The sequence below is a fragment of the Hyperolius riggenbachi genome, chromosome 4 (genome assembly GCF_040937935.1).
Source record: "Hyperolius riggenbachi isolate aHypRig1 chromosome 4, aHypRig1.pri, whole genome shotgun sequence".
NCBI classification, from domain to species: Eukaryota; Metazoa; Chordata; class Amphibia; order Anura; family Hyperoliidae; genus Hyperolius; species Hyperolius riggenbachi.
In genome coordinates, this window is record NC_090649.1 from 300556366 (window position 1) to 300582483 (window position 26118).

At 41.4% G+C, this 26118-nt stretch overlaps 1 protein-coding gene across 6 annotated transcripts in view; it reads left to right on the plus strand.

Moving 5' to 3' along the window:
• The window catches only part of AKAP7 (A-kinase anchoring protein 7), a 301183-nt gene that overhangs the window by 54471 nt on the left and 220594 nt on the right, over positions 1 to 26118 (plus strand). The window contains exon 8 of one of the 6 annotated variants that reach the window (XM_068231569.1): positions 14700 to 14811. The exons of 4 other annotated variants lie outside the window; for them this stretch is intronic. In XM_068231569.1, coding sequence (XP_068087670.1) covers positions 14700 to 14716 — 17 coding nt within the window. In that variant the 3' untranslated portion in view covers positions 14717 to 14811. Of the gene's footprint in view, positions 1 to 9533; positions 10924 to 14699; positions 14812 to 26118 lie in introns of those variants that run through there. One more of the 6 variants, XM_068231568.1, reaches the window with a different exon arrangement.

Here is a 26118-nt window from a genome sequence, read left to right on the forward strand (position 1 = left end):
CACCTGTGCAATAGTGCTGCACAGGTGTAGTATGCTCCTGGCGGCGGAGTGTGTGCATGCGCACTACGCCTGACTGGCTCAAGTACCTGGACTCATAGCAGAAGATCCAGGTGGTGGAGGAGTACAACGAGGGACTGATTATCCTGAAGGCGGCTGGAGGAAGCCCCAGGTATGTATAAAACTTTAATTTCATCTGTCCCAGGTTTACTTTGTTACACAGTAGTACTATACTCTACATATGCACTCCCCACAGAGCTGCAGGTAATCCACTGAGAATGCTGTGCACATTGAACACAGAGGTGTTGTCTGTTTACAATCTCCTCATTCCCCTGCAGAGTACCTGCACATCATTCTTACATGTACCCACACTTACATTGCCTAGGGCCTGATAGATGTTCTTTGTTCCGGTTTGTACCTTTTACAAGTACTCTTACCAAGGACTAGTTTTAGTCTAAAGGGAATAAATATAGTAGTCTACATATCCTTCTCACTTCAGTTGTCTTGTAAAATTCCTAAGCGTTGGCAGTTAAGAGACGAATTTCATGTTACATACTTTTAATCAACAAAATTGTAATATGCAAATTAGAGGAGTCGGAGTCGGTGGAATCCTAAACTGAGGAGTCGGAGTCGGTGGATTTTTGGACCGACTCCACAGCCCTGCCCTGAGAGACCAATGCGCACCTCCGTGCGCATCATCTCCCTAACTCCCCGAAGGAGTAAAATTGCAATTTGTAAATTAAAATCAATTGTAAATTTAACAGTGACCTTACATAAAACTAATCAAATAAAACTTTTAAGCGGTGTTACCCGCACGAACGTGGATATGGACGGCGTCCTGTTCACATTATATCATTCAAAATTAATCCTGTACTGCCATCTGCATTAGCTTTTTAGTTTTATTTGATTAGTTTTATGTAAGGTCATTATTAAATTTACAATTGATTTTAATTTACAAATTGCAATTTTACTCCTTCGGGGAGTTAGGGAGATGATGCACACGGAGGTGCGCATTGGTCTCTCAGGGATGCGAACATCTCTAGTGTTTTATTATTTCTCTGAGCCATCGTTGCTTGGGTGGAGGCGGAAGTGCCATGATCCAGGAAGAGCCGCCGGACAGCGCGGCGCAAGGCTACCGGAGAACACCTCCTCCTAAAAGGTGATTACTTATAAAAAGGCCGTTCCAGCCACTTTGTCTCTTAGCCCCTGATGAAACTATAACAGTGAAACTGGTCGGGTGAGGCGGACGTGTGGCTGGACGGCGTCCTGTGTGACTTTTATATGCTGTTATCTGTTTATATGCTGTTAGCCTTTTAGGCGTCGATTCATCAAGACTTATCGAATTGGTTAACGACAGTTCGGTAAAATACCAAATTCGTTAAGTTGATTTCAGGATTCATCAAATTTATCTACAGCTGTTAGCGAGCATTCGATAATAATTCGGTAATCATTCGTTAGTGATGCGTTAAAACGGAAGAAAGTGCAATTCATGAAAATTAAAGTGGGCGTGGTTTAGCGTTAAATTTAGGATTAGTTATCTCCTTCACTGCTCTGTCATTATTCCTGTCAGATCATTGCTGACAGAGAAGATGGAGCCATTTGAAGTGGTTATGTATCAGCTGAGAGTGATTCAAAGACGCAGAAGGGCAAGAATAAGGTCTAGAACCATATCAATTTGCAAGAGAATGGTTTTATTTGCTATAACAGGACATCTGCATTTCTCTTGAACCATCTTGTAAGAGAACACAGGCAGTGCGAGGGTTAACTAATTTGCTAGCTGCACTACATTTTTTCTGAAAATGCTCCTATCAAGCCGCGGCTGTCGAAATTGTGGAATTGTCCCAAGCCACTTCTAGAATTCTGGTCCAGGTGTTAAGCCCTATTCAGAATGTTGCTGCGTAGTGTTCAAAGGACTGCCTTTTACCCTCAATTCCACGGGAATCTTATGGCCTTGTGTTAAATTACCGCTGCAAAATCGAAATATCGACATGTTACCGAATGGTTACCGAATTGTTATCGAATTCACACCGAATGCGGAAAAACCTTGATGAATACAACTAGAAATCGATAAACTTCGAATTCGGTAATTTAACAAACTGGAAAAAGTTATCTCAAAGACTATGATGAATCGAGGCCATAATCTGCACATCCTTCTATAGGTTTAGAAGCTGACCGACTTCTATTCAGGTTACCATCATCATTAGCCCTGTTTTCTAGAAGGGCATATGCTGACATTTTTTTTGATCTGGTAGCCAAGTATTTTCAGCATTACAGGGGCTTTATTATACACCAGTTTATTGGCTTGAGTTATCGAAGTATGGATTGTCTTGCAGGTTTTATCACCATCTTCCAGCATGCTGTATGATGGTATGTCTGTTCTGAACCTTTAGTTTAATGAGTTGACTGTTATTCAGTTTCAAAGATTTTTATAGATAGATTGCCAGGATATTTAGGAGTGCATTATCATAAGCATTTCTATTTTTGGGTATTGTAAGAGACGAGGCAGCTGCGGCGAACAGCACCGCCGCCGCAGCTGCCTCCATGCGGCCATCCTTCGTCCGGCGTCCAGGACACCGAGGACGGAACGTTCTTCCGTGCAGGGGGTCGCCTTAGCGCGCGGGCGCGCGCACAAGCGGGACCTTTATGCGGGGAGGAAGCCCGTCAGCTGACCTGCTGGTCGGCTGACGTCAGAGGAGTTCCACGGCGCACCGGATTGGCTGATCCAGGAGGGGCATGCCGGTGGGGTCTCCTCTGCTTCTTAAGCCTTCGGGCTTCATTCTGCTGGTGTCTGTTGTCGTGAATACTTGCGTGTTAGCGCTCAGACCTTAGACTAGATCCGAGGTGTTGATGCTAAGGATTTCACACCTAGTCTAGGATATTGCTACCTTGCTATTGTTATTTGTTAGACTAGTTCCCGGGTGTTGATGCCAAGGACTTCACACCTAGACTAGGATATTGCTTATTGTATTGATCTCCTGTGTATGACTCTTAGCGATTTCTCTGACTCTCATCCTGCTTTCTGATCCTGTACTTTTGCCTATCTGCCTACCTGTTGCTGAACCTCTGCCTGATTACCGATTACTCTTTTGTTTCACGATTCTGTACCAATACATACCTTCCTGTTGCTGAACCTCTGCCTGATTACCGTTTACTCTCTTGTCTCACGATTCTGTACCGATACTTACCTCTCTGTTGCCGAACCTTGCCTGTCAGACCATTCTACTCACCAGTGGGCCCTCGCCACTGGTGAGGTGCTAGCTCCACCAGCTCCGCTGGTGAAGTTGTTCTTTAGTACAGTACTGTTTGCGGTTTCTACGCCTAGGCTGCAGTACAGTCTAAATCACCTACTCCACAGGTGATCATTAGTGCAGTACTGTTTGTATCTCAGGCCTGCAGTATTGTCTGAATCACCCGCTCCTCGGGAGATTCTCTCTCTTCAGTTGCTGCATCTCCAGCTTGCTGGGGTAGTACTCTATTATACGGTCAGTGAACTGATAGTACTTCACCAGCCCCTCTGGTGAGGTCTTGCCAAACTATTAAAGTTGCTGTACTTAAGTATACAGTCAGTGTCCTGATAGTACCTTACCAGGCCCTCTGGTGAGGTCTCGCTAAACGATTAAAGTTACGGTTGCACCAAACACCACACACTCAGCTCTTTGTCTTACTATACTGGCATTATTGGTGATTCTGCAGATCACACATAAACTGGTATAGCGTCTGAATTATTGGTGATTCTGCAGATCACCACATAATCAGACATCTGAGCTATGACACGACCGTTACAGGTATCCATTACAAAGAGTAAATATTTATTATTTATTATTTATTTATTATTATTTATTTATTGTATTTATAAAGCGCCAACATATTACGCAGCGCTGAAAAAATATGAAATATACAAGAAATATCAACATTGGGGGAAGTGGATGAACAGGGTGAAAACCATTGTCAGAATTATTGTACAAATTCTTATCAAATACCACTAAGTATGTTTGAGTTGGGATAGTTTCTCATCATAGAACCATGTAAGGTAGGTGCGAAGACATGGGATAAAAGGGATACAATCGAGGTTCCCTTTAACTCTGTGAGTCTTCTGGGATGAGCTTGGAGCTTCAATTTGAATCTAAACTTTCTCCATAGAGTTAGGGTCAGGAATGACCATGGAGCGAGCCATGAGTAAGCAGCTATTTTTGAGATCAGACCAAATTAAAGAGGGAACTGTGCATGGGGACACCAAGTCTGTACCCACAGAGGGGAACATTAGTCATTACAGCATAGGACCACTGTTGCTAATTGCATTCATACCTAAACTATTTTTTATTTACTCATTAAAATTTTCAGGTCAGACTTAAGCCAGATATTTTTGCTGAATTATGTTTTTTTTTTTTTATTATTTATTAGCCATGGCAACAGTTCACTTGTGGGTTTATGTACTTGTATTTTAGTGTCATTCTTTACAAGAGAGTGCTTCATTCATATAAACCACCAGGCTCAATGATGCAGGGAAATCATTGTTCCATCAAGCTGCCCAAGCCCATGTGAAGACACTTCCTGTTCAGTGTGTCTGGGGTTGTGGGAAGATATAGAGAATGTAAAGTAAATAAAAAAGATAAGTATAGTGTAGAAATGTCAGAAAACTTTGCAATACAAAGAAAAAGGAAATTGTCTTTATTTTTTTAAATGAAAGTGGAGCCACAATTCAAGAATTAAAGGCTTGAAAGCAAGGCAGCTTAGAGTCCGCTACATTTGGAAGACAACGTACCTGCATGCCACAATTTATGATTTTGATAACATGTTAATAATTTGTTAGATGGTTCAATTCTGATGGTTAATTTAGAGTTGTGTACCTAAATGTACGTAATTTTATACAGCGTGTATAACAGTTTTTCTCAAAACCTGTCCTCGTGACTCCCCAACGCTGCATGTTTTGCAACCAACCTCACCTTTGCACAGGTGGGGTAATTAGTGTCTCAGCAACATTGACTCCACCTAGCTGAGATAATAATTACCCCACCTGTGTATAGGTGAGGTTGCCAGAAAAAGATGCAGCGTTGGGGAGTCACAAGGACAGGTTTGAGAAACTCTGGTTTAACACATGACTGTTTTCAGATGAACAGGTCTCTCTCTAGAATGAGCTTTAAAAGCTCTAATAGATAGAGGAGGGGTAATGACCATATACAGCACCACAAACAATGGTATACAGGTAAATCAAAATTTATTGAATATCAAAACACTATATAGTCATAAAAGCAATTAAAAACAAAACCTGCTGGTTGGTCATCCTCAATCATGAATAATAAACTCCAATATATAGTAGTTAATCAAGTGTGATATACATATATATATAATCATATAATCATATGTGGTGCTCAATATATATTTGAGCAACCACAATCAGGGCCGGATTTGGACTTCCCAGTGCCCTAGGCCCGGTACCACCAACCGCCCCCCCCCCCCCCCCCCCCCCCACACACACACACACACACACTCAGGGTGCATACACACATCAGACCATAGTCTTTGGAAAATGAAGGATCACAGATCAATTTTACCCCCTTCCATGTAGTATGAGGGCCATACCTACAAAGTCTATTCTATTGAGCTGAACTCCCCATCAGATAGAAATCTTTGCAAGATGCTGCACACAAAGATGCTGTACACATGCAACAGATCAGTATCTGCAAAAGATCTGTTCCTGCAAAAGATCCGTTTCTGCAAAATGCATTCATAGTCTATGATATCTGCAAATCCTCATACACACCTTGTTTAACAAACATTCATCTGCAGATCAGAACCCCCACAGGATGGATCTTCAGATCTGCAGATGATTGTCTGATCTGCAGATAATGGTCTGTTAAACAAGGTGTGTATGAGGATCTGCAGATATCATAGACTATGAATGCATTTTGCAGGAACGGATCTTTTGCAGGAACAGATCTTTTGCAGATATTGATCTTTTGAACGTGTTCAGCATCTTGCAAAGATTTTTATCTGATGGGGAGTTCAGCTCCATAGAATAGACTGTGTAGGTATGGCTCTCGGACTCCATGGAAGGGGGTAAAATTGGTCTGTGATCTTTCATTTTCCAAAGACTGTGGTCTGATGTGTGTATGAGCCTTTAGGAAAATGAAAGATCACAGACCAATTTTACCCCCTTCCATGTAGTATGAGAGCCATACCTACACAGTCTATTCTATGGAGCTGAACTCCCCATCAGACAGAAATCTTTGCAAGATGCTGCACACAAAGATGCTGTACACATTCAAAAGATCAGTATCTGCAAAAGATATGTTCCTGCAAAATGCATTCATAGTCTATGATATCTGCAGATCGTCATACACACCTTGTTTAACAGACATTCATCTGCAGATCCGATCCACCAGGATGGATTTTCAGATCTGCAGATGATTGTCTGATCTGCAGATGAATGTCAGTTAAACAAGGTGTGTATGATGATCTGCAGATCTCATAGACTATGAATGCAATTTACAGGAACGGATCTGTGGCAGGAACAGATCTTTAGCAGATACTGATCTTTTGTGTCTGTACAGCATCTGTGTGTGCAGAATCTTGCAAAGATTTTTTCTGATGGGGAGTTCAGCTCCATAGAAAAGACTGTGAAGGTATGGCTCTCATACTACATGAAGGGTGGTAAGATTGGACTGTGATCTTTCTTTTTCCAAAGACTATAGTCTGATATGTGTATGAGCCTTAACGATCACTTGTTTGCAGGATACCTATGAATGTTTTCTCTCTTAAAAATGATGAATGATTGTTTTTCCTGTTAGAGCAGTGAGTCCCTAATGCCTGGTACGCACCAGATAGATGGGTTGAATCGATTTTCCGATCACTTATACAAAGTCGATTAGAAAAATGATCAGAAATCAGATTAGACCTGTCAGAAATAATCAATTTGAACCCATCTCTCTGATGGCAAATTGCATGGTGTGTACCAGGCATGAAGTAGCAGAGCGGCATTCATCTCCCTCTCTGCTCTTCTGTAATCACAGATCTGTTGCATTTATTTTATAGTGGCTGGATGGTGTAATGGTTAAGGGCTCTGCCTCTGACGCAGGAGACCTGGGTTCGAATCTCGGCTCTGCCTGTTCAGTAAGCCAGCACCTATTCAGTAGGAGACCTTAGGCAAGTCTCCCTAACACTGCTACTGCCTATAGAGCGCGTCCTAGTGGCTGCTGCTCTGGCGCTTTGAGTCTGCCAGGAGAAAAGCGCGATATAAATGTTATTTGTCTTGTCTTGTCTCTCTTGTCATAGTATTTATTGTACTGATTCTTTTGTTTTTTTTACTGTTTGCCAACACGGTACAAATATATATTTTTTTAATTTTTAGTGTATGTTATTACTTTTGGTATACAAAACAGAATGTAACAATACAAAAGTATACAACAGTACATTTGTAATTATAATTATAGAGAAGTTGTCTATCTCATACTAGACTACTGCTGCCTTTAAAATGAGCCAGCAAGGGGTTAAGATTTAGCTTAGAAGGGGCTGCCATAAATCTCTCTAAGGAAAAAAACCCCTTATCTGTTTAAGATTTACAATCCAGGGGGAGAGAGGAGAAGGAATGGCTCAAGTCATTAACAGAATCTGACCAGCAATACATTGTATAGCCCAGCTTGAGTTGTAAAGTGGAAATAATTCTGTTAAAAATGTTTACTTTTACTGGATCAGAAATTGTCTACATTGTGATCCATGTTTCTCTCACCCCTGGCAATAAACTGAAGCGTGTATGTTCAGTAGATAGCACTGTCTCATCGCACACCACGAAGTAAGGAAAATACACGGAGCTCTGGAATTCTGACTGTGTGTGTGCAGAAAAGCCGGGGCGCTTTGGAGCAGGAGAAATGATTTATTTTGACATGCAGCCTCTTATCTCTCTCAGGTCCTGCCGCCCTTTTATCCTTCTGATTTTTTTCCGCCCTAGGCCGTGACCTTTGTGGCCTTTGCAGAAATCCGGCCCTGACCACAATGATAGAACCCGGGTTCAATTGGCTCAAACTACATGCCCTTGTAGTTCCAGCATCATACTCAGCACTTTCTGCATCTTACATTGTTTTCCTTGTCATGCACCATGCACTTTGTCTATTATTGTGTTTAACCATTCATGTTGTTTGCATGGTATAATCCTTGCCATATCCACTGTTATTGCACATTGCACTTTTATGTTATTTGAGTCAATTGAACCCGGGTTCTATCATTGTGGTTGCTCAAATATTGAGCACCACATATGATTATATATATATGTATATCACACTTGATTAACTACTATATATTGGAGTTTATTATTCATGATTGAGGATGACCAACCAGCAGGTTTTGTTTTTAATTGCTTTTATGACTATATAGTGTTTTGATATTCAATAAATTTTGATTTACCTGTATACCATTGCTTGTGGTGCTGCATATGGTCATTACCCCTCCTCTATCTATTGAGTAGTTTCCTGTGACCTAGCACACATTGCTTACACGGTTGTGCAAAAACATTCCTGTTGTTGCTATTGCATTTAGGCTCTTGCCTACTTTTCATGTTTTTGCACCTGTGTCAAACAACCTAATTTGTATCGTGGAGAGTTTGTTGGATTCAATGGAGGCTAGCTGGAATACTAAGTTTAAAAAGGCGTTTTCCATCCAAATAAATTCAGAGCATCAGGTGCCTGATGAGACCAGAGCCATTCTAAGACAATACAAGGAGTTACATAAAAATCATATTAAATTGTGGTGGAATATACACAGTCTGGAACAATATAAAATAGAACACATATATCCCAGGGGTCTATGTGTACAAATTTTTCCCACCTGGGAATTACAGGGTAATTCTAAAAAAATATGGGAAGAAGGGCTTGGAAAATGCTCCGTAATCATTATTGATATGTTACTTGATCATGACAAAATTTTACTGGCTCAGGTCAAATCTAGCATTGCTGCTCTTGAAATAGAAATATCTAAACTTGATAAGCGGACGATTGTTGAACCATTTTTGACACTGTTTAAAAAGGATATGGAACAACTTGAGAAAGCTATAATTGATGGTAAAAAGAAAAAATTGGAGAGAGATAGACATGACTATGATGCTGGCACTGCTTATAGATGGTCCCATAGGGGCAATGGCAGACAAGGTGGACGCAGACCCAGGGGTAGACCACAAGGCCCCAAACCACCCCCAAAAAATCCCCCCACCAAGCCTAAACCTAGTAGACCAGTGGGTTCGGGAAGAGGTGGTAACAATACTGAGGTTTCTGACTCACAGAGTGATTTTTTGTCAAGCGACACAGAAGGAGAACTAGAAGGGGCGGTAGGAAACATAGAAAGACTCAAAGACTTGTTGAACTCACCCCTACATCAGAGACGCAAACGATTGAGGGGACATCAAGCAGAAATCGACTAAATGTAATTAATTTGTCAACTTATGAACTAACAGAGACCGAGAAGTCAATCTTACAAAAGGGCTTATCTTTTTCACCTACTAAAACTTTGGACAAGTTTGAATTAATTAAAGACATTCATCTGTTTTGTAGAAGGCTTGCTTTCAAGAAACATTTCTCATCCACCGATTCAATCGATTCCAATCTCAATGAGAGAGACAGACAGGCACTCAGTGATCTTATGGATCTATTAAGAGAGAATCAGGATGGTCAAGACTTGACTTTTTTCTGCATCATCATGTGACAGCTTTGGACTCATATTTACGTGACAGTATGGACTTACTTCGCACTATTGAGGACATCCGAGTACCACCTGGATCACTTCTTGTCACCTGTGACGTAGAATCTCTTTATACAAATATCTCTCATCGCTTTTACAGTTCGTATTGGATCATAACTACTTCATTTTTAACGGAAGATTCTACAAACAGATATCCCCTTGTCAAGTTGACTTTTTGGACGTTACGGTCAGCATACAAGAAGATGGAACACTTACCACTGACTTATACCGCAGATAAGTTACAGCAAAGATTTTTGGATCGCGGCTACCCCAAAAAGGTGATTAAGAAAGCATTCTACACAGCATGTCAAAAAAAACGGACTGATCTTATCAATAGCAGACCTCGATCTTCCACGAATTTGATTTATCTGTTACGTTCTTGATGCCTAAATGACTGCTGTATAATATTACTAATATGTGCTCATCATTTATGTGGACATTGCATTGGACTTCCTTTGGATTACCCTGAACAATTTATGGATTTCGCATATATGAACAATATGTGCTGACTGCTTTGCGTCGTTTCGCGTCGGTCACGCGTTTGGACTATGCTCATACTATGGAGAATTGACTTTGCTTCTGCTCCTTCATCGATGGTCTTATGGACATTTGATGTTAGCATTTCTATTATACCTGTTTGTTTATTCTTCTGTATGTTCATATGGGGGTTGATAGATGTATTAGCCATATATTTATAACTATGTAATATGTGTGTACAACAATGCATTATACTGCCCTTTTTTTACATGTAATTTCTATGTCTACACACACGCATAGAGTATTGTCCCTCTCCTCCCTCCATACTTACACTTCCATGCGCTCCAGCGTTCGCTTCCTGCATCCAGCTCACTCGCTCGCACTTCCTCTATGGGTGACGTCAGCGGTAACACGTGATGCGCGTCTGGCGGTCACGTGACCGCTCTCCCCATACGCTATATAACCTGGCGTCTTCCGCCTGTTACATGCCGGATCCCCCTCTCTTGATAAAGCGGCGTGACTGCCGCGATACCGGTTGAGTCGTCTGCCGGGGGCGTCCCTCCTCGCTGGTCACCTCTTATTCATCCTCCTGGGTCACATAAGCGCTCTCCTCCCTGCACATGCCCTTGTAGTTCCAGCATCATACTCAGCACTTTCTGCATCTTACATTGTTTTCTTTGTCATGCACCATGCACTTTGTCTATTATTGTGTTTAACCATTCATGTTGTTTGCATGGTATAATCCTTGCCATATCCACTGTTATTGCACATTGCACTTTTATGTTATTTGAGCCAATTGAACCCGGGTTCTATCATTGTGGTTGCTCAAATATTGAGCACCACATATGATTATATATATATATGTATATCACACTTGATTAACTACTATATATTGGAGTTTATTATTCATGATTGAGGATGACCAACCAGCAGGTTTTGTTTTTAATTGCTTTTATGACTATATAGTGTTTTGATATTCAATAAATTTTGATTTACCTGTATACCATTGCTTGTGGTGCTGCATATGGTCATTACCCCTCCTCTATCTATTGAGTAGTTTCCTGTGACCTAGCACACATTGCTTACACGGTTGTGCAAAAACATTCCTGTTGTTGTTTCTAAAAGCTGTAAAATGTTCACTTCCTATTGCCCCCAGAAATGTCAACTCAAATTAGATTATGTACAAAATAATTAATATTCCACGCAGGGTAGAGGATGGCATTCCTAATAATGGATTAATTGAAAAGTCCATCCACCAGTTTCATAATATCAACCCTCTTTATTAAATATCATGTAGCGCTGGGGCACACTAGAGCGATTTTGGGCGTGTTTTTGAAGCTCCGACAATCGCCGGCACATTCAAAAATGCTTTGCTAGTGTAAGTAAGAAGTGTTGATTGCTTGTGATTTTGGAAATCACAAATGCAGGACATGCAGCCTTTTGTGAGTGTTTTGGCTGAAATACATAGTATATGAGTTAACATAATTGCCAGAAACGCTGCTGAAATCATTTACAAAGTGCTTGCACAAAGGCTATCATTCATAAAAGTGTGTCCGGTAAAAAAATCCAGCCGGCAAAATACAGCATTCGGTATTTTAGACTTCTGTGTGCTCATTCATAAAAGTGTACAGTTGCGATAGCAGTGCGGTGATTTCCCGAACTAGGCTCTAGGCTGGCGGTAGCCGGTAACATGAGAAGCTGCCTGAGTTGATACATGTTCTCCGTGCAGAGACAGCTTTACAATAAAAGAGCACCCCAGCTTCCCTTTAGATGTGCATTTTTTTTAAATTGCCTCCGTTTGCCCTGAATCTGCGCTGAATCTGTCTATTAGTCTTTCTAAACAATCTATTTAATTGCCACAGCTTAGAAGAACTTCAAAAAATGTTACACATGCAGACTTTCTGATGTAAAACATATGAAAACAGGTACCCAAGTTAAAAAACACAGCTTGAGGTGTTCGGGAAAGCCTTTATTGCTCTGCTCTCACTGCTGCTGCCTGGGAGGTCTGTCTCCATTAACTTTGCTCTTATCCGCATGCTTATCGCCTCTTCCACGGGAGCGGTATTCTCCATCCTGATACCACCTGCTCTAATCTTTATGAATTGACATTTAGTGACATGTGTTGAGATCATCACAGCACAAGGGGGTAATTTATCGCTCTGCTCGGGAATGTCAGCTTTTCATGCAGTAACAGCTTTTATGAATGGACATTTTGCTAAGTGGTCGGTAAAGTCAGCTGTTTTCAGCATTACCGCATGCGGGAATGCTTTATGAATGATAGCCAAAGTGTTTGTGATTGCGATAGCTCTTTATAATTTCTAGTGTATCTCTAGACTTAAAAAGGACCCTTAAAGACTCATAACAGAACATACACAATCATTTATGGTACCCATATGATATCTTTATGTTAATTACCATGGATTCACATCAGAAGTGCTTCTTATATCTATATTGGTATGTAAACCCACTCTCCCGGCGATGTTTAGCCTAGGCTATTCAGTTATGCATCCTTCTGCATTAGAGATCAGTTGATGTTCCTACTGACTACTAAAAAGTAAAAAAAAATTCCACAATGATTAATCTTGTGTACAATCCCCTTCCTGTCCTGTCCAACGATGGTTCCCCCAAAAGTCCGCTTTTTGGGGCATGCCGCTGATTCTGTGCAGGCGCACTAGCGGCTTTCCCTCAGTGTAATTAGCTGAGTACTGTGCTAATCTGAGCTGTCTGTGTAGTAGACCCGATCAGGCTTGACTATTCCCATCAGAGCACGAGCGGAAATCCGCTAGTGTGCCTATGCAGGCAGGCAAAGTTAAATATTAATGTGCCAGCTCATTCAGGGCTGCCAGTGCTGATTCTGGCTGGCGGAGGGAGATGGGGGAAGCCTCGTTAGGATCCAGAGACACTAAGGCCCTCATTTCATTCACTTTTTCTCCTCAGTTTTCTACTAGGTTATATTTTCACGTCTTACCAATTAAAATACTTTTGAACCCACTTGCAAGTAAGAAAATACTTAAAATTATTTTGGTGGAACTTTTTCACCTACTTTTTAATACTTTTTTAATTACAGGGTGCTGAAATGTTATTCTAAACAGAAAAATTCTCTGCTAAGAGAAAACTTAGGAAAAAAAAGTGAATTGAATAAGGGCCTAAAAGTGCAAAAGTAGAATCAAATCATGTACGAAGACACTAAATGTGTCAAAAGTAGAATCAAGTCTGTGGTGAAGTAAATAATAGCTTACTTTCATGCATATACGGTGTCCTTAATTATAGCTCACCCTATGCTGTAAATCTTGCACATATAATAATCAATTATATCCCAGAAAGTGCCCTTGCAGTGGCAACAGACCACTGTTTCAGACATGGGTGCATCTTCAGGTCAAGAGAGTGCAACTACAGTATGTGTGCCAGCTCTGTGGACTTGATTCTACCTTTTCCACTTAGGCCTCTTTCAGATGGAAGGCTGAACTGTGCTTATTGGGCAGTCCATCCTTCCATGTGCTGGCCCCTGAATGGCTTTTGTGTACAATTTATTGCAGCCGAATGTCAGCGTTTGAAACCCAGTCCATGTCAGCGTTTGACACAAAGTGCGTTTACCTGACAGCAAAAAAATTGTGGCCACCTCTCCACTGTCCATGCTGAGCTCTAGAAAGTGCCCACCCAGTGCAGGGATGACAGACAGCGATTTCACTGCCTCGAGCCTCCCATGTGAAAGAGGCCTTTTGTCTTTGTACAAATGAAGATTTTAAGTGATATTTAACCTCCTGGGCGTTACGGACGAGCTCAGCTCGTCCAGTAACGCCGCAGGGCACCGCTCAGGCCCTAGTGGGCCGATTTGAATAATTTTTTTTTGAAACACGCAGCTAGCACTTTGCTAGCTGTGTGTTTCTCCGATCGCCGCCACTCACCGCCGCTACCCACCACGAAAGAGGCCCCCCCGCAGACCCCGTGCGCAGCCTGGCCAATTGCCGCCAGGCTGCGCTATGGGGTGGATCGGGATGACGTTGATGACGTCATTCCGTTTGTCGCCACGGCGACGGGGGAAGCCCTGAAGGAAATCCTGTTCCGAACGGGATTTCCTGATGGGCTTGATCGCCGGCGGCGATCGGAGGGGTGGGACGGATGCCGCAGGGAGGGGGGAATCATGTAGCTAGCGCTAGGCTAGCTACATTATATAAGAAAAAATTAGGTTAAAAAAAACCCTTCCACGGCCTTCAAAACGCCAGGGAGGTTAATAAAGCAGCGTGATTTTATGAAACTGCTGGTGCTGGTTGGAATTTTAATTATTGTCTGGAAACCTCTTTTTTAATATATATTATTAATATATTTTAAATCCATCACATCCTACAAACTTACACAATGGATTAATTCTAATTTAGAGAATTATCCTTAAATGTGTGCTACGTGATTAGGTGTGAGCAACAGTTAAGGCTTTAAACTATGCTGTTTTTGCTTTAAAATGGGTGTTAAAAAGTTGAATCAATACCATAACCTTTTTCTAACAGAAAATGCATTTCTTTGAAGCAAGACAGTGCTCTGCCCTTTACAAGAATTGCCAGCATATCTTTTGAATCCAGAATATCTTGCCACTTTCTTTAATAAAAAGAGGTCAAAGCATACTGTGATCCTTCCTCTTGCAAGAATAGATAACTAGAGAGATAAAGATATAGAACATTAGTTACGGTAAGTCCATCCATCTTTCATCCATCTGACATTTTTAGGATATTTTATATTTTACTTTAAATGAGCACAAAGTTTGGTAAATACTGTATTAACTTGTTTAATTCAGCTGTTGAATTTTAGAGCTCTTGTTACTGTGTGTGACCATTCTTGTTCTGTGATGGTTTGTCCCATGTAAGATCTGTGCTAGCATTAGGCAGAGATGTATTAATTGGTTTTTAGCTGTTTAATAAAATTTTAAATTTCACGAAACGTGGGGTTTGCCTTGTAGTTTGCTGTAGGGCAGTTTAGATGTATAATTAAAAATAATTAATACTATGTTTATGTAGTTGCTGACCCCATATCTGTTGCACAAGGTTTAGAAACCTTGGATGCCAGTAATGCAGATATTGCCTACATACAGTATGTGTGTCCATAGTAGAGAAAGAAGATTGTACAGTCTTACCATTGCAACGAAACGGGTTCATCAAACCTGTGCTGGACCTCCCAGTGAGTAGACATTTCCAGCTCTATACACACTTTGAATCTTTGTCATCTGGAACAATCGTAACAAATTATTAATTTGTTTTGAAATGGAAGCTGTACAAATGTGCTGTTCATAAAATGTCTGAATACCTATTTGAGTATTTTAGATGAAACCTGCAAAATATCCTAGCTGATCACACCCTCTCTAAAAGGGTATCCATGTTTGCAGGATAGGCTTTCTCCAATTGGGTAGTCTGACACAGCATTAGTCAATACTGACCCTCCTATGTTTAGGCACTATATGTGAGAATCTGCATTTTATTCTTCCCAGTAACTCACAACTGTACTATGCAGATCGCAGCTTTATGTAGAGGTGACCCGAATTTTCCTGGAGCCCACTTTCCAGATGCTAGATTATGGCAAGTGTGACAATTATGGACATTATAGTAAATTCATATAGGGACATATGTTTATAGCTTTTTCATAAGATGCTTAGTGATCAGTAGCAGTTGTGCTCTTTGAGTTTTATGCTATAAGTCTTCCAGCTTTCAACACAGGCACTTTTGCTACATTGCTGCATAATGAATCGGAGCTGCGGAGGAAATGTAGACAGTGCTTGTCTAAATTTCTTCTTTCTTACTGACACTTGGATATTTGGCTAGGAAGGAGGATATACTGACACAGCAGGTGGCAGCAGATCCTTAAATCTAGCTAAATGTGTTCTTGATTCTCATATTATTATTCATTTCAGTGGCATAATTTCCAATTACAGTCTTAATTATCTATGAAAAGTGTAGAGATATGTCTATGTCATTGATTCAAACATTTTAGCCCGAGGTCTCATGAGATATTTATAGAAAAGTACTGGTATAGTATATGGATATCCAAAAAGAAAAATGGGAAGAAATTATACTTGCTGTCTATGATATAATTATAAGAGTGTGTTTATGTATACACACACATATACACACAGTATATATATATACCGTACATATACACAAAGTCACATACACACACTGAAAAACTAACACAAATGGGTGGAGTTGTAAGGTCATCCAAGAATGCTGTGGATATGGCTGTTTCACAGCAATAACTCTTGAAGAGCTTTTCTGATCACCATCACTTTCAGTTTATAGTGTTTTGAAAAGCACTTGGACAATTAAATCCAATGGGCTGTTTCACACCAGACTGAATCTTTTTTATCAAAATTGCAATGGAGCTGCATGTAGCATTGTTGGAGCAGCACAGTGTGTTGCAAGTTCAGGGCTGGATTTGAGAAAAAGCCACAAGGCCCAAGCCTAGGGCTGCAGGAGAGAAGGGATATGCAGGTGGCCAGCACACAGACCCAGCTAGTCTGCAGGTGCCCTGTTTTCTTTGCACCTCACGGCTGGCTGCTATGGACTCAGCGGGTGAGAGGATCAGTGTGGGCTTTAGCAGTGACTCGCCTCTACAGGTATCACTTCAGTGCCAAATGCCTCCCGGCCCCATTTTTTTTCCATCTGGCTACCTATACTGAAAAAGGAGGGGGGGGGGGCTACAACTGGCTTATCTATACTGAAAAAGGAGGGGCATATATATATATATATATATATATATATGTGTGTGTATATATATATATATATATATATATATATACATATATATATATATATACAGGATCTTCTCATAAAATTAGCATATTGTGATAAAGTTCATTATTTTCTGCATTGTACTGATAAACATTAAACTTTCATATATTTTAGATTCATTACACACAACTGAAAAAGTTCCAAGCCTTTTATTGTTTTAATTTTGATGATTTTGGCATACAGCTCATGAAAACCCAAAATTCCTATCTCAAAAAATTAGCATATTTCATCCGAGCAATAAAATAAAAGTGTTTTTAACCACTTCCGGATTCCGGGTGGTTTGGCTGATCTGTGCTGCGGGGGCTCTTCAGCCCGCAGCACAGATCAGAAATCAGGCAGGGCGATCAGACCTCCCCCCTTTTTTCCCCACTAGGGGGATGTCCTGCTGGGGGGGTCTGATCGCCGCCGCGCTGCTGTGCCTAGCGGGGGGGGGGGGCTCCTCAAAGCCCTCCTCCACAGCACTAGTCCTCCCTCTGCCTCCTTCCCTCCCTCTCCCGTCCCCTGTGTGCGGCGCAGGACGGAAAGCCGTCCTGCGCCGGATAGATTAGGCTTTAGCCTATCAGATGCCGGCGATCCCCGGCCAATCAGAGGCCGGGGATCGCCGATCTCCTCCAGGGCGCTGCTGCTGCGCAGCGCCGTATATATGTAAACACCGGGGAAGATCTTCCCCGCGTGTTTACATTTACCCTGCGAGCCGCGATCGGAGGCTCGCAGGGTGTTCACGGAGACACCCTCCGTGAACTGACATGGAACGGCCGCTCATACGAGCGGCCGTTTTCCATGGAAACCACTTCAGGATTCAGGGGCGTAGTTAAGCGTACGCAGAATCCTGAAGTGGTTAAAACAAAAAAAAGTCAACCTTCAAATAATTATGTTCAGTTATGCACTCAATACTTAGTCGGAAATCCTTTTGCGGAAATTACTGCTTCAATGTGGCGTGGCATGGAGACAATCAGCCTGTGGCACTGCTCAGGTGTTATGGAGGCCCAGGATGCTTCGATAGCGGCCTTAAGCTCATCCAGAGTGTTGGGTCTTGCGTCTCTCAACTTTCTCTTCACAATATCCCACAGATTCTCTATGGGGTTCAGGTCAGGAGAGTTGGCAGGCCAATTGAGCACAGTAATACCATGGTCAGTAAACCATTTACCAGTGGTTTTGGCACTGTGAGCAGGTGCCAGGTCGTGCTGAAAAATGAAATCTTCATCTCCATAAAGCTTTTCAGCAGATGGAAGCATGAACCCACTTTTGAACCAGAAACAGCGGCAGAGGCGCCTGACCTGGGCCACAGAGAAGCAGCACTGGACTGTTGCTCAGTGGTCCAAAGTACTTTTTTCGGATGAAAGCAACTTTTACATGTCATTCAGAAATCAAGGTGCCAGAGCCTGGAGGAGGACTGGGTAGAGGGAAATGCCAAAATGCCTGAAGTCCAGTGTCAAGTACCCACAGTGAGTGATGGTCTGGGATGCCATGTCAGCTGCTGGTGTTGGTCCACTGTGTTTTATCAAGGGCAGGGTCAATGCAGCTAGCTATCAGGAAATTTTGGAGCACTTCATGTTTCCATCTGCTGAAAAGCTTTATGGAGATGAAGATTTCATTTTTCAGCACAACCTGCACCCCCCCCCCCCCTCTTCCCGATTTGGAATGATCGCACAGCCCTTAACAATTTACTCTGCTTCATTTAATGTTTTCACATGACACACTGCAGCTCAACACAACAGCACACTGGCTGGCTGTAACTCTTTCACAAACAAACTGCTCACCCTCAGCCACTCATTACTCCTTAGTCAGGACAGCAGTGCCACCTCCTCACTTCTGCTGTGCAAGTAAAATGAAACACTGCCTCCTCCACCTCACTCACTTTCAGACTCCTCACACAGCATAACAAGCTGCTGTTCCCCAATGATGACCTCTTCACCTCGCTCGCTCTCCTCTCGCTACTCCTCCTCCTACTCTGACTGCATGCTCTTAGTGTAAACACTAGAATGTTTCACCTTGCTTCATGAGAGAACCATCCCTGAGCAACGTGCTTTGGGAACTGTAGTTATAGAGGTGTTATTAACATTTATTGTTATATCAGGCAGAGAAGTGGACAGAGACAGTGGAAAGATAATTTGTTCTGTTTTATTTATAATAAGTTTTGAGAAACGAGAGGTCATGAAAGAAGATAGCAATAGTGCCTGTGTCCTCTCAGGCAATCCATCTCTGGGTGTATCTGAGAGTGATGTGCAGATAAACTCACAGAGACTCTTCCTCTATGATTCTTTCTTCATGCTGTATGGGAAATAGATTTGCAAATGTCTATGGAGAATGTAGTAATATTGCATAACCTTGATTTCATTATATAAACACTAACGAATGTAATAATATATCAAATTGTTTATTTAACGAGACAAGTGAGTATTAAAGCTAATGTAACCCGGGTTTGTTAAAAAAAAAAAAAAAAAAAGGCAGATACTCACCTAAGGAGAGGGAAGGCTCGGTCCTAATGAGCCATCCCTCTCCTCTATTGGTGGCCCGGTGCTGCGCTGGCTCCTCCGTTCTCGTCCCACGCCGAGGGGACTTCTGAAGTCTTCGGGAGCCGAGTCCTCCCGAAGACAGGCGGCGCACACGCAAACGCGTCATAGAGGGCGCGCGCGCATGCGCAGTGTAGAGCGGCCCGTCTTCGGGAGCACTCGGGCACCCGAAGCATCTCCGAAGCCTCCCTTCAGCCGGGAGACAGGACAGCAGCGGGCAGCGGGAGAGGAGAGGGAATGCTCTATGGGACCCAGAGCCTCCCTCTCCTTAGGTGAGTATCTGACTTTTTTTTTTTTAAAACCCGGTTCCCATTAGCTTTAAACATATGTGGAATTGGTCCAAGAGCTGACAATAGTTACACATGTTTACATTCATATGAGCTTGTTTAACCTGTTTCGGACTGTTGAAGTCTATGTTCTGCTAATGGCTGCCAGTCTCTGACAGGATTTAGATTTCAACTATTCACCACCGTACACTCGTGCTATTCTTGTCGCTCTCTCACCACTGCAGCCTACTCACTCAGTGGTCCTAGTGACGGTTGAACTCTGTACGCCTGATCCCGTGATTACTGTGAGCCAATCACAGTAATCACAACGTAAAAATATACTGAAAGAATGGCTCTGCTCATTAAGGGGCCACAACCATCTGGCTCTGAAAGGGTTAAATATATTACAGCTCAAATAAACTGAAAATACATTTTCTAATGTACTATAATCCAGATTCAAATTTTTGCAAATGTCAGATTGCATAATAGCACAGCTGGACTTCCCACTAGTGAAGCAACTTTATTATGACTATTGTATGTGAAACGAGGCATTTTCATATCTTGCCTTTTTTCATATTTAATTTAAATATAGTAGGAATCAGTACATTTTTATTCAATTACTGTACCTAATATTTATTTACAACTCCCCTGCCCTACTTTAAATAATGTGCCAGATACTACAGACCACGTTTAGCAGTCTTGTGGAGTCCATGCTTTAACATATTACACCTGTTCTGTTAGCAAAAGGGAGACCTACACAGTATTAGGCAGGTGGTGTTAATGTTTTGGCTGATCAGTGTTTACTATAGATAAACAGCAGCTTACTATTTTCCAAGGTTATGCATCATTTGTGTCCTTAGAGGATTTGTTCAGCTAGTAAAGCATTGAAAAAAACCTGTTGATATATGTAAGCACAGTTTAGTGAACGTGACATGGATACTGTCATATATTTTTCTCTGGTTTAAATCTTTCAGAAAAGGAAATAGACAGCTACTTTAAACCAGAGAAATAATCGTGCTTTCTAGCAAGCTGGAATATGGCAGATAGCGTGGAACATAGCGTTTCAGTATTTGTCTGCTTTTAAGTCGAACTATTCATAACGACACATTCCTCTGTTACATGAAAATGTTGGCGTACTTATACTTAAAACATACCTGAAATGTAATTTAATATCTTTAATTAAACATACACTGGAGAGCTTATTAAAAGCTCTCCTAAACCACTGTGCAATGAGTGCCATAACTATTACTGTTTTGCTAGGAGAAAATCTGACTACTGAGAGCGGAATCTTACCCTTCAATCTATGCCCACCCAGTGGCCCTCTTCCCGCCCTTCTTTCTCTTCTCTCTAGGCAGTTTAGGAGAGTTTTTAATAAGCTCTCATGGGAATGTATAATTAAATAAATTACATTACACTTCAGATTTTCTTTAAGTGTACTTAAAATGCCTCATTCACACTATGCACATTACATTGCACAATAATAGCATATGTGAATACACTGCCCATATAACTCAATAGGTATGTTCACTTCATTACGCCGCAGTGGATTCTGTCACCTTAACCTGCTGTCTATAGAGCATTTCTAGATAACAGCTGCGAGTATTTGCATCTTGTGATAAGATAAGACACAGAACATTTTTATCGCCTGTGGATTTCATGCTCAACTATGGTTGATGTATTTTCTTGTTATACGGTCTGCTATGCCATATTGATTCGGAAGATTGCACTGTATTATCTGTCTCTGGTTTAAGAAACTCTTCTGTTGTAGGAGTTAACCAACCAATCAAAATGGACACTCCTACCTCTTTGATCTATATATATATATATATATATATATATATATATATATATATATATATATATACTGTAACGTTATGCCTTGAGAAAGCCCAAGTTTCTAGGCGAAACATGTCGGCTTCATGTTGCAGCATACTGTGGAACAGACTATCACAATGAATTACACACGTGTCTTTCAAAGAGCCGGCTGCAAACACCTGGTGTGCCGCATGACCACACTCTGAAACTTTTAACCACCTGGCTGTCTATTTGCCTGGCTGACTGTTGGAGGCATGTAGCCTTTGCAACCAGCTGTAACTGCTAGAGGGATGAGAGGATGCCAATCTGGTACTGTACCAGATGAATGAAATCTTTATTATGGTGCATTGAAATCAGGATTATGTGCATCTCTGACTACAGGCTTATTTCCATGATACTTAGCGAACACTGGCTGGCTAGGGTTGTCTGACACGGTACTGTTTTATGAATGGGCTGCTTGGCTCATGCTGTTTGGTGATCTGGAGCACTGTGATGTGCTTGCCATTCAGGGTACATGTCCCACCAAAGTTTAGTTGCCCATGTCGTTTTATGAGGGGGTTGATCCTTGAGTATGCTTAACTAGCTGGCTCCATTGGGCACAAATTACCGTAGTATTTATATACTTTGCCATAAATTGTCAATAAAGTTTTTATACATTTTATATCTCGTTGGGGTGCAGATTATTAACTTTTGTTGTCTACACTCTTTTACTGGCAAGCTCCTCTTGTTTGAGAGCGATCCTAATGCTAGGTACACACCATACAATTTTCTGGCAGATTTACCTGCCAGAGCAATTATTTCCAACATGTCCGATCTGAATTTCGATCGATTATTTGATTTTCTGATTGTTTTTTAATCTTTTTTTCGATAATTTTTTTGATTGATTTTCATAGAACTAAACGAAAATCGATCGAAAAAATGATTGAAAAAACGATTAAAAAAATGAACGGAAAATTGAAAAATCGATCTAAATTCAGATCGGACATGTTGGAAATAATCAATATGGCAGGTTAATCTGCCAAAAAATTGTATGGTGTGTACCTAACATAACACTGAATAGTGCCCCCTTTGTTATCTATTCTGAGATATTTGAAGACATGATAAACTCTTGGTTTGTTTTTGGGAAGTGGAGGGAAACTGTGGTACGTGGTGGAAGAAATCCACAGAAAATAGGTAAAACATATGCATTCCATGCAGATAGGATATTGTCTGAGGTATGTGAAAACTGTAATAGAACAAAAAAATAGTTTCTATCGGCTTTTGTCTTTTGGGAAATATCCTAAATGTTGTCCAAATTACCATATACCAATAATAAAAGGCTGACTAGTATGTATTTATGAGTTCATTTTTGGAACACAGGTTTTCTAGCAATTAAAATTAGTACATCTGTTTGTAGCTGGTGTTTTCCAGCAGCTTCTTTTTCACAGTGTTTTTTTTATGATAAAAATAGCTAAATTGCTTTGTAAGTAGATTTTCTTATTTGCCTGCAGTTTAGAAACTGAATTATTGAGGAAGCATAACATTTTGTACAATTTAAATTAGGAGACTGTGATCTTTGAGTGTTTACTAGTCTCCTAGTATGTGAAATATATCTGTACAAGACATAAGTTGATAACTTTCTTCTCAGTGCTACACAGTATATCAGACATAAAACCAGTGGAAGTAGGGACATGAACATTTGTAAAAGATCATTTCTTTTACACATTTTTCATGCCCCTACTTCATATGCCTTTCACTGCATATGTGATATATACCACTGCATACATGGCATATACCAATAGCATATAAAAGGAGAATGTGTTGAAATGTGAGGGCTGGTGCACACCTAGGGTGCATCTGAGTGCTTTTTAAAATGCTAGGGCTTTCAAAATGCTTGGTTAGTGTTTCCCTACGATATGGATCATACCAGAGCGATGTGATTTTTCCCCAAACGCAAACTCAGGTCCTGCAGCATTTCTGAGGTCGATTCAGCCTCAATGTTAAGTATAGGAAAGTGGAAAATCGATCTTAAAAGCGCTAGAACAGAGTAATTTTCCAAGCATTTTTTAAACAAAACCAGTACACTTGCAGCTCTACTGTAGGCAAATGCCTAGAATCGCTTAGAAAAATCACTTCAAACATTTTGCAATTATGCTAGTGCTTTTAGGTTTGCACCAGCCCTGAATAGTAAAAGGGTGCTGGAGAGACCATGTACTAAATATGCACAAACGTAAGTTAAATGTAATGTTTCATTCTTAATTTGTGACCTTAATTTGGAAATGGTGATAAACTCAGTTATAAGTAGTACCAGCACTTTCATAGGGGCAACCTGAGAATTGCCCCCTCACCCTGAGCTGGCTCCTGGGCTCCCCTAACTTTATTGTGGTGTCCAGGGCCTAATGCAAAGTCTTCAGCAGTGTAGTGAGTCACATGTCCCGGTTGGTGCACTCTTCCATCAGTCCGTGGTTCCGTGCATTCCCATCTTCATCCTCGGTGGGTGCATATTCTCAGTGTCATGGTGGCGTATTACTTAATAACATGGCCAGGTTGCGGAGGAGAGTCGCCCTTGTGAGGATGAAGATCGGTACGCATGGAACCAGACACTAATGGAGGAGTATCAATTAAATGTATCAGCGCTAAGAACAGTTCATAAAATCCAACAGTTCATGGATAAGCACCCTGGTGCATAGACTTCACTGAAAGGCTAACCAGCCTGAAGGGCCCGCACTACAATGCAATGTATGGCTCAGAAATCAATCCTCGCAACAGGAAGTCACACTTCTTCATAGGCCTGGATTAAGCGCTCAAATGACTGTCAGATGATAATGTCAAGCGATATCACAGCCAAAAAACTCGATCCACATCGTCAAATATAGAACAAAATGGAACAAGCGCTCTAAGTAGGGGCAGCATGGTGGCGTAGTGGTTAGCTCTCTCGCTTTGCAGCACTGGGTCCCTGGTTTGAATCCCAGCCAGGGCACTATTTGCAAAGAGTTTGTATGTTCTCTCCGTGTCTGCGTGGGTTTCCTCCGGGCACTCCGGTTTCCTCCCACATTCCAAAAACATATGGATAAGTTAATTGGCTCCCCCTAAAAAAAAAAAATTGGCCCTAGACTACAGTACTTACACTACATAATATAGACATATGGCAATGGTAGGGATTAGATTGTGAGCTCCTTTGAGGGACAGTTAGCGACAAGACAATATATATATATACACTGTACAGCGCTGCGTAATATGTCGGCGCTATATAAATACTAAATAATAATAATAAAAATAAGTGTAAACTGTTTAATATCACAAGCATCGATGTTCACAAGATTACAAATGAAGGATAAATAAATAAGACTCACATACGGGGCCCTATAGCATGGGTGACCCCACAAGTAGAATGCGCTATGTAACAAAGCCCTCACAGGCTAAAGGAAGGAGATGAATGGCATCCTTAAGCCTGTAAGGGCTGTGTTACAGAGCACATTCTACTTGTGGAGTTACCTATGCTATAGGACCCATAATGCCAAATTCCAAATGAAGGCATTGGTGAATGCTGAATAGTGAGGTACTTGAACACTATTAGGCCTGTTTCAGATTGGCAGATGAAGGCGGTGAGTTCACTGTCTGCCAGCCGCTCTTCAGCATAACCATGTGCCGTGCGCTGACACGTTTTGTGTTGCAATATCTGCAGTTTGGCTACACTTAGGGCTGGTTCACACAGGCGTCTGCTGAGCTTTCGCTTGGCGCCGCGTTCAAACGCCAGCGTTTAAACGCTAGCATTTAAAAGCTAGCTTTTGAAGGCTTTTGGGAAGCGTTCAAGGCTAGCAGTTTTGGTCTCTGCTATTGTTTCCTGGCGTTTACCGCCTCTGAAAGCAGCATGTTGCTTTCGAGACTAGACGCAATGCCGGAATCTACCGCCAGGCTTTCATGAAAGCCTGCAAAAGCCAGCTCTAAATGCTCCCATTCACTTGAATGGGATGGCGGTAGATCCCAAAAAACGCAGCGTAAAAACACCCATGTGAACCAGCCCTTAGAATGAAGCATCATTCTGAACTGTGTCTGTGACACTGCCCTTCTTTGGGCACATGTACCTTGTGTGAGCAAAAGGTAACCCCTCTCCCTCTAGGCCTGAGTAAATCTGAGGTTTTTTGGGGGGGGGGGGGGGGGGGCTATAGGATCCAATTTAGGGAAGTCTAGGAATACCGCAGCATCTAATGATATGTAATACTGAATCTGTGTGTTTGGCACATACCCTAACTAACATGCATTTGTCATTGCTGACTGCTTCTATTTTGAGCATCTAAATATTTGTGGTCCTGTTTTGTTATTTCTATGGTTATCCTTGATGAAAAGAGCATCACAGTCATTACATATTATGACATCTGTCCGATTAATTATTAAATGTGCTTCTTCAGGCTATTGTTTTTCCTAAGTGTAACCTACATACTGTATCTAATGAATGACACAGCTGCCAACCTTGCAGTGCGACTAAAGGTGCCCATACACTCGTCAGATTGGCAGCAGATAGATAAGAAATGCATCTGATGATCTATCTGATGCGTTTTTAGAACATTTTTTACCAGG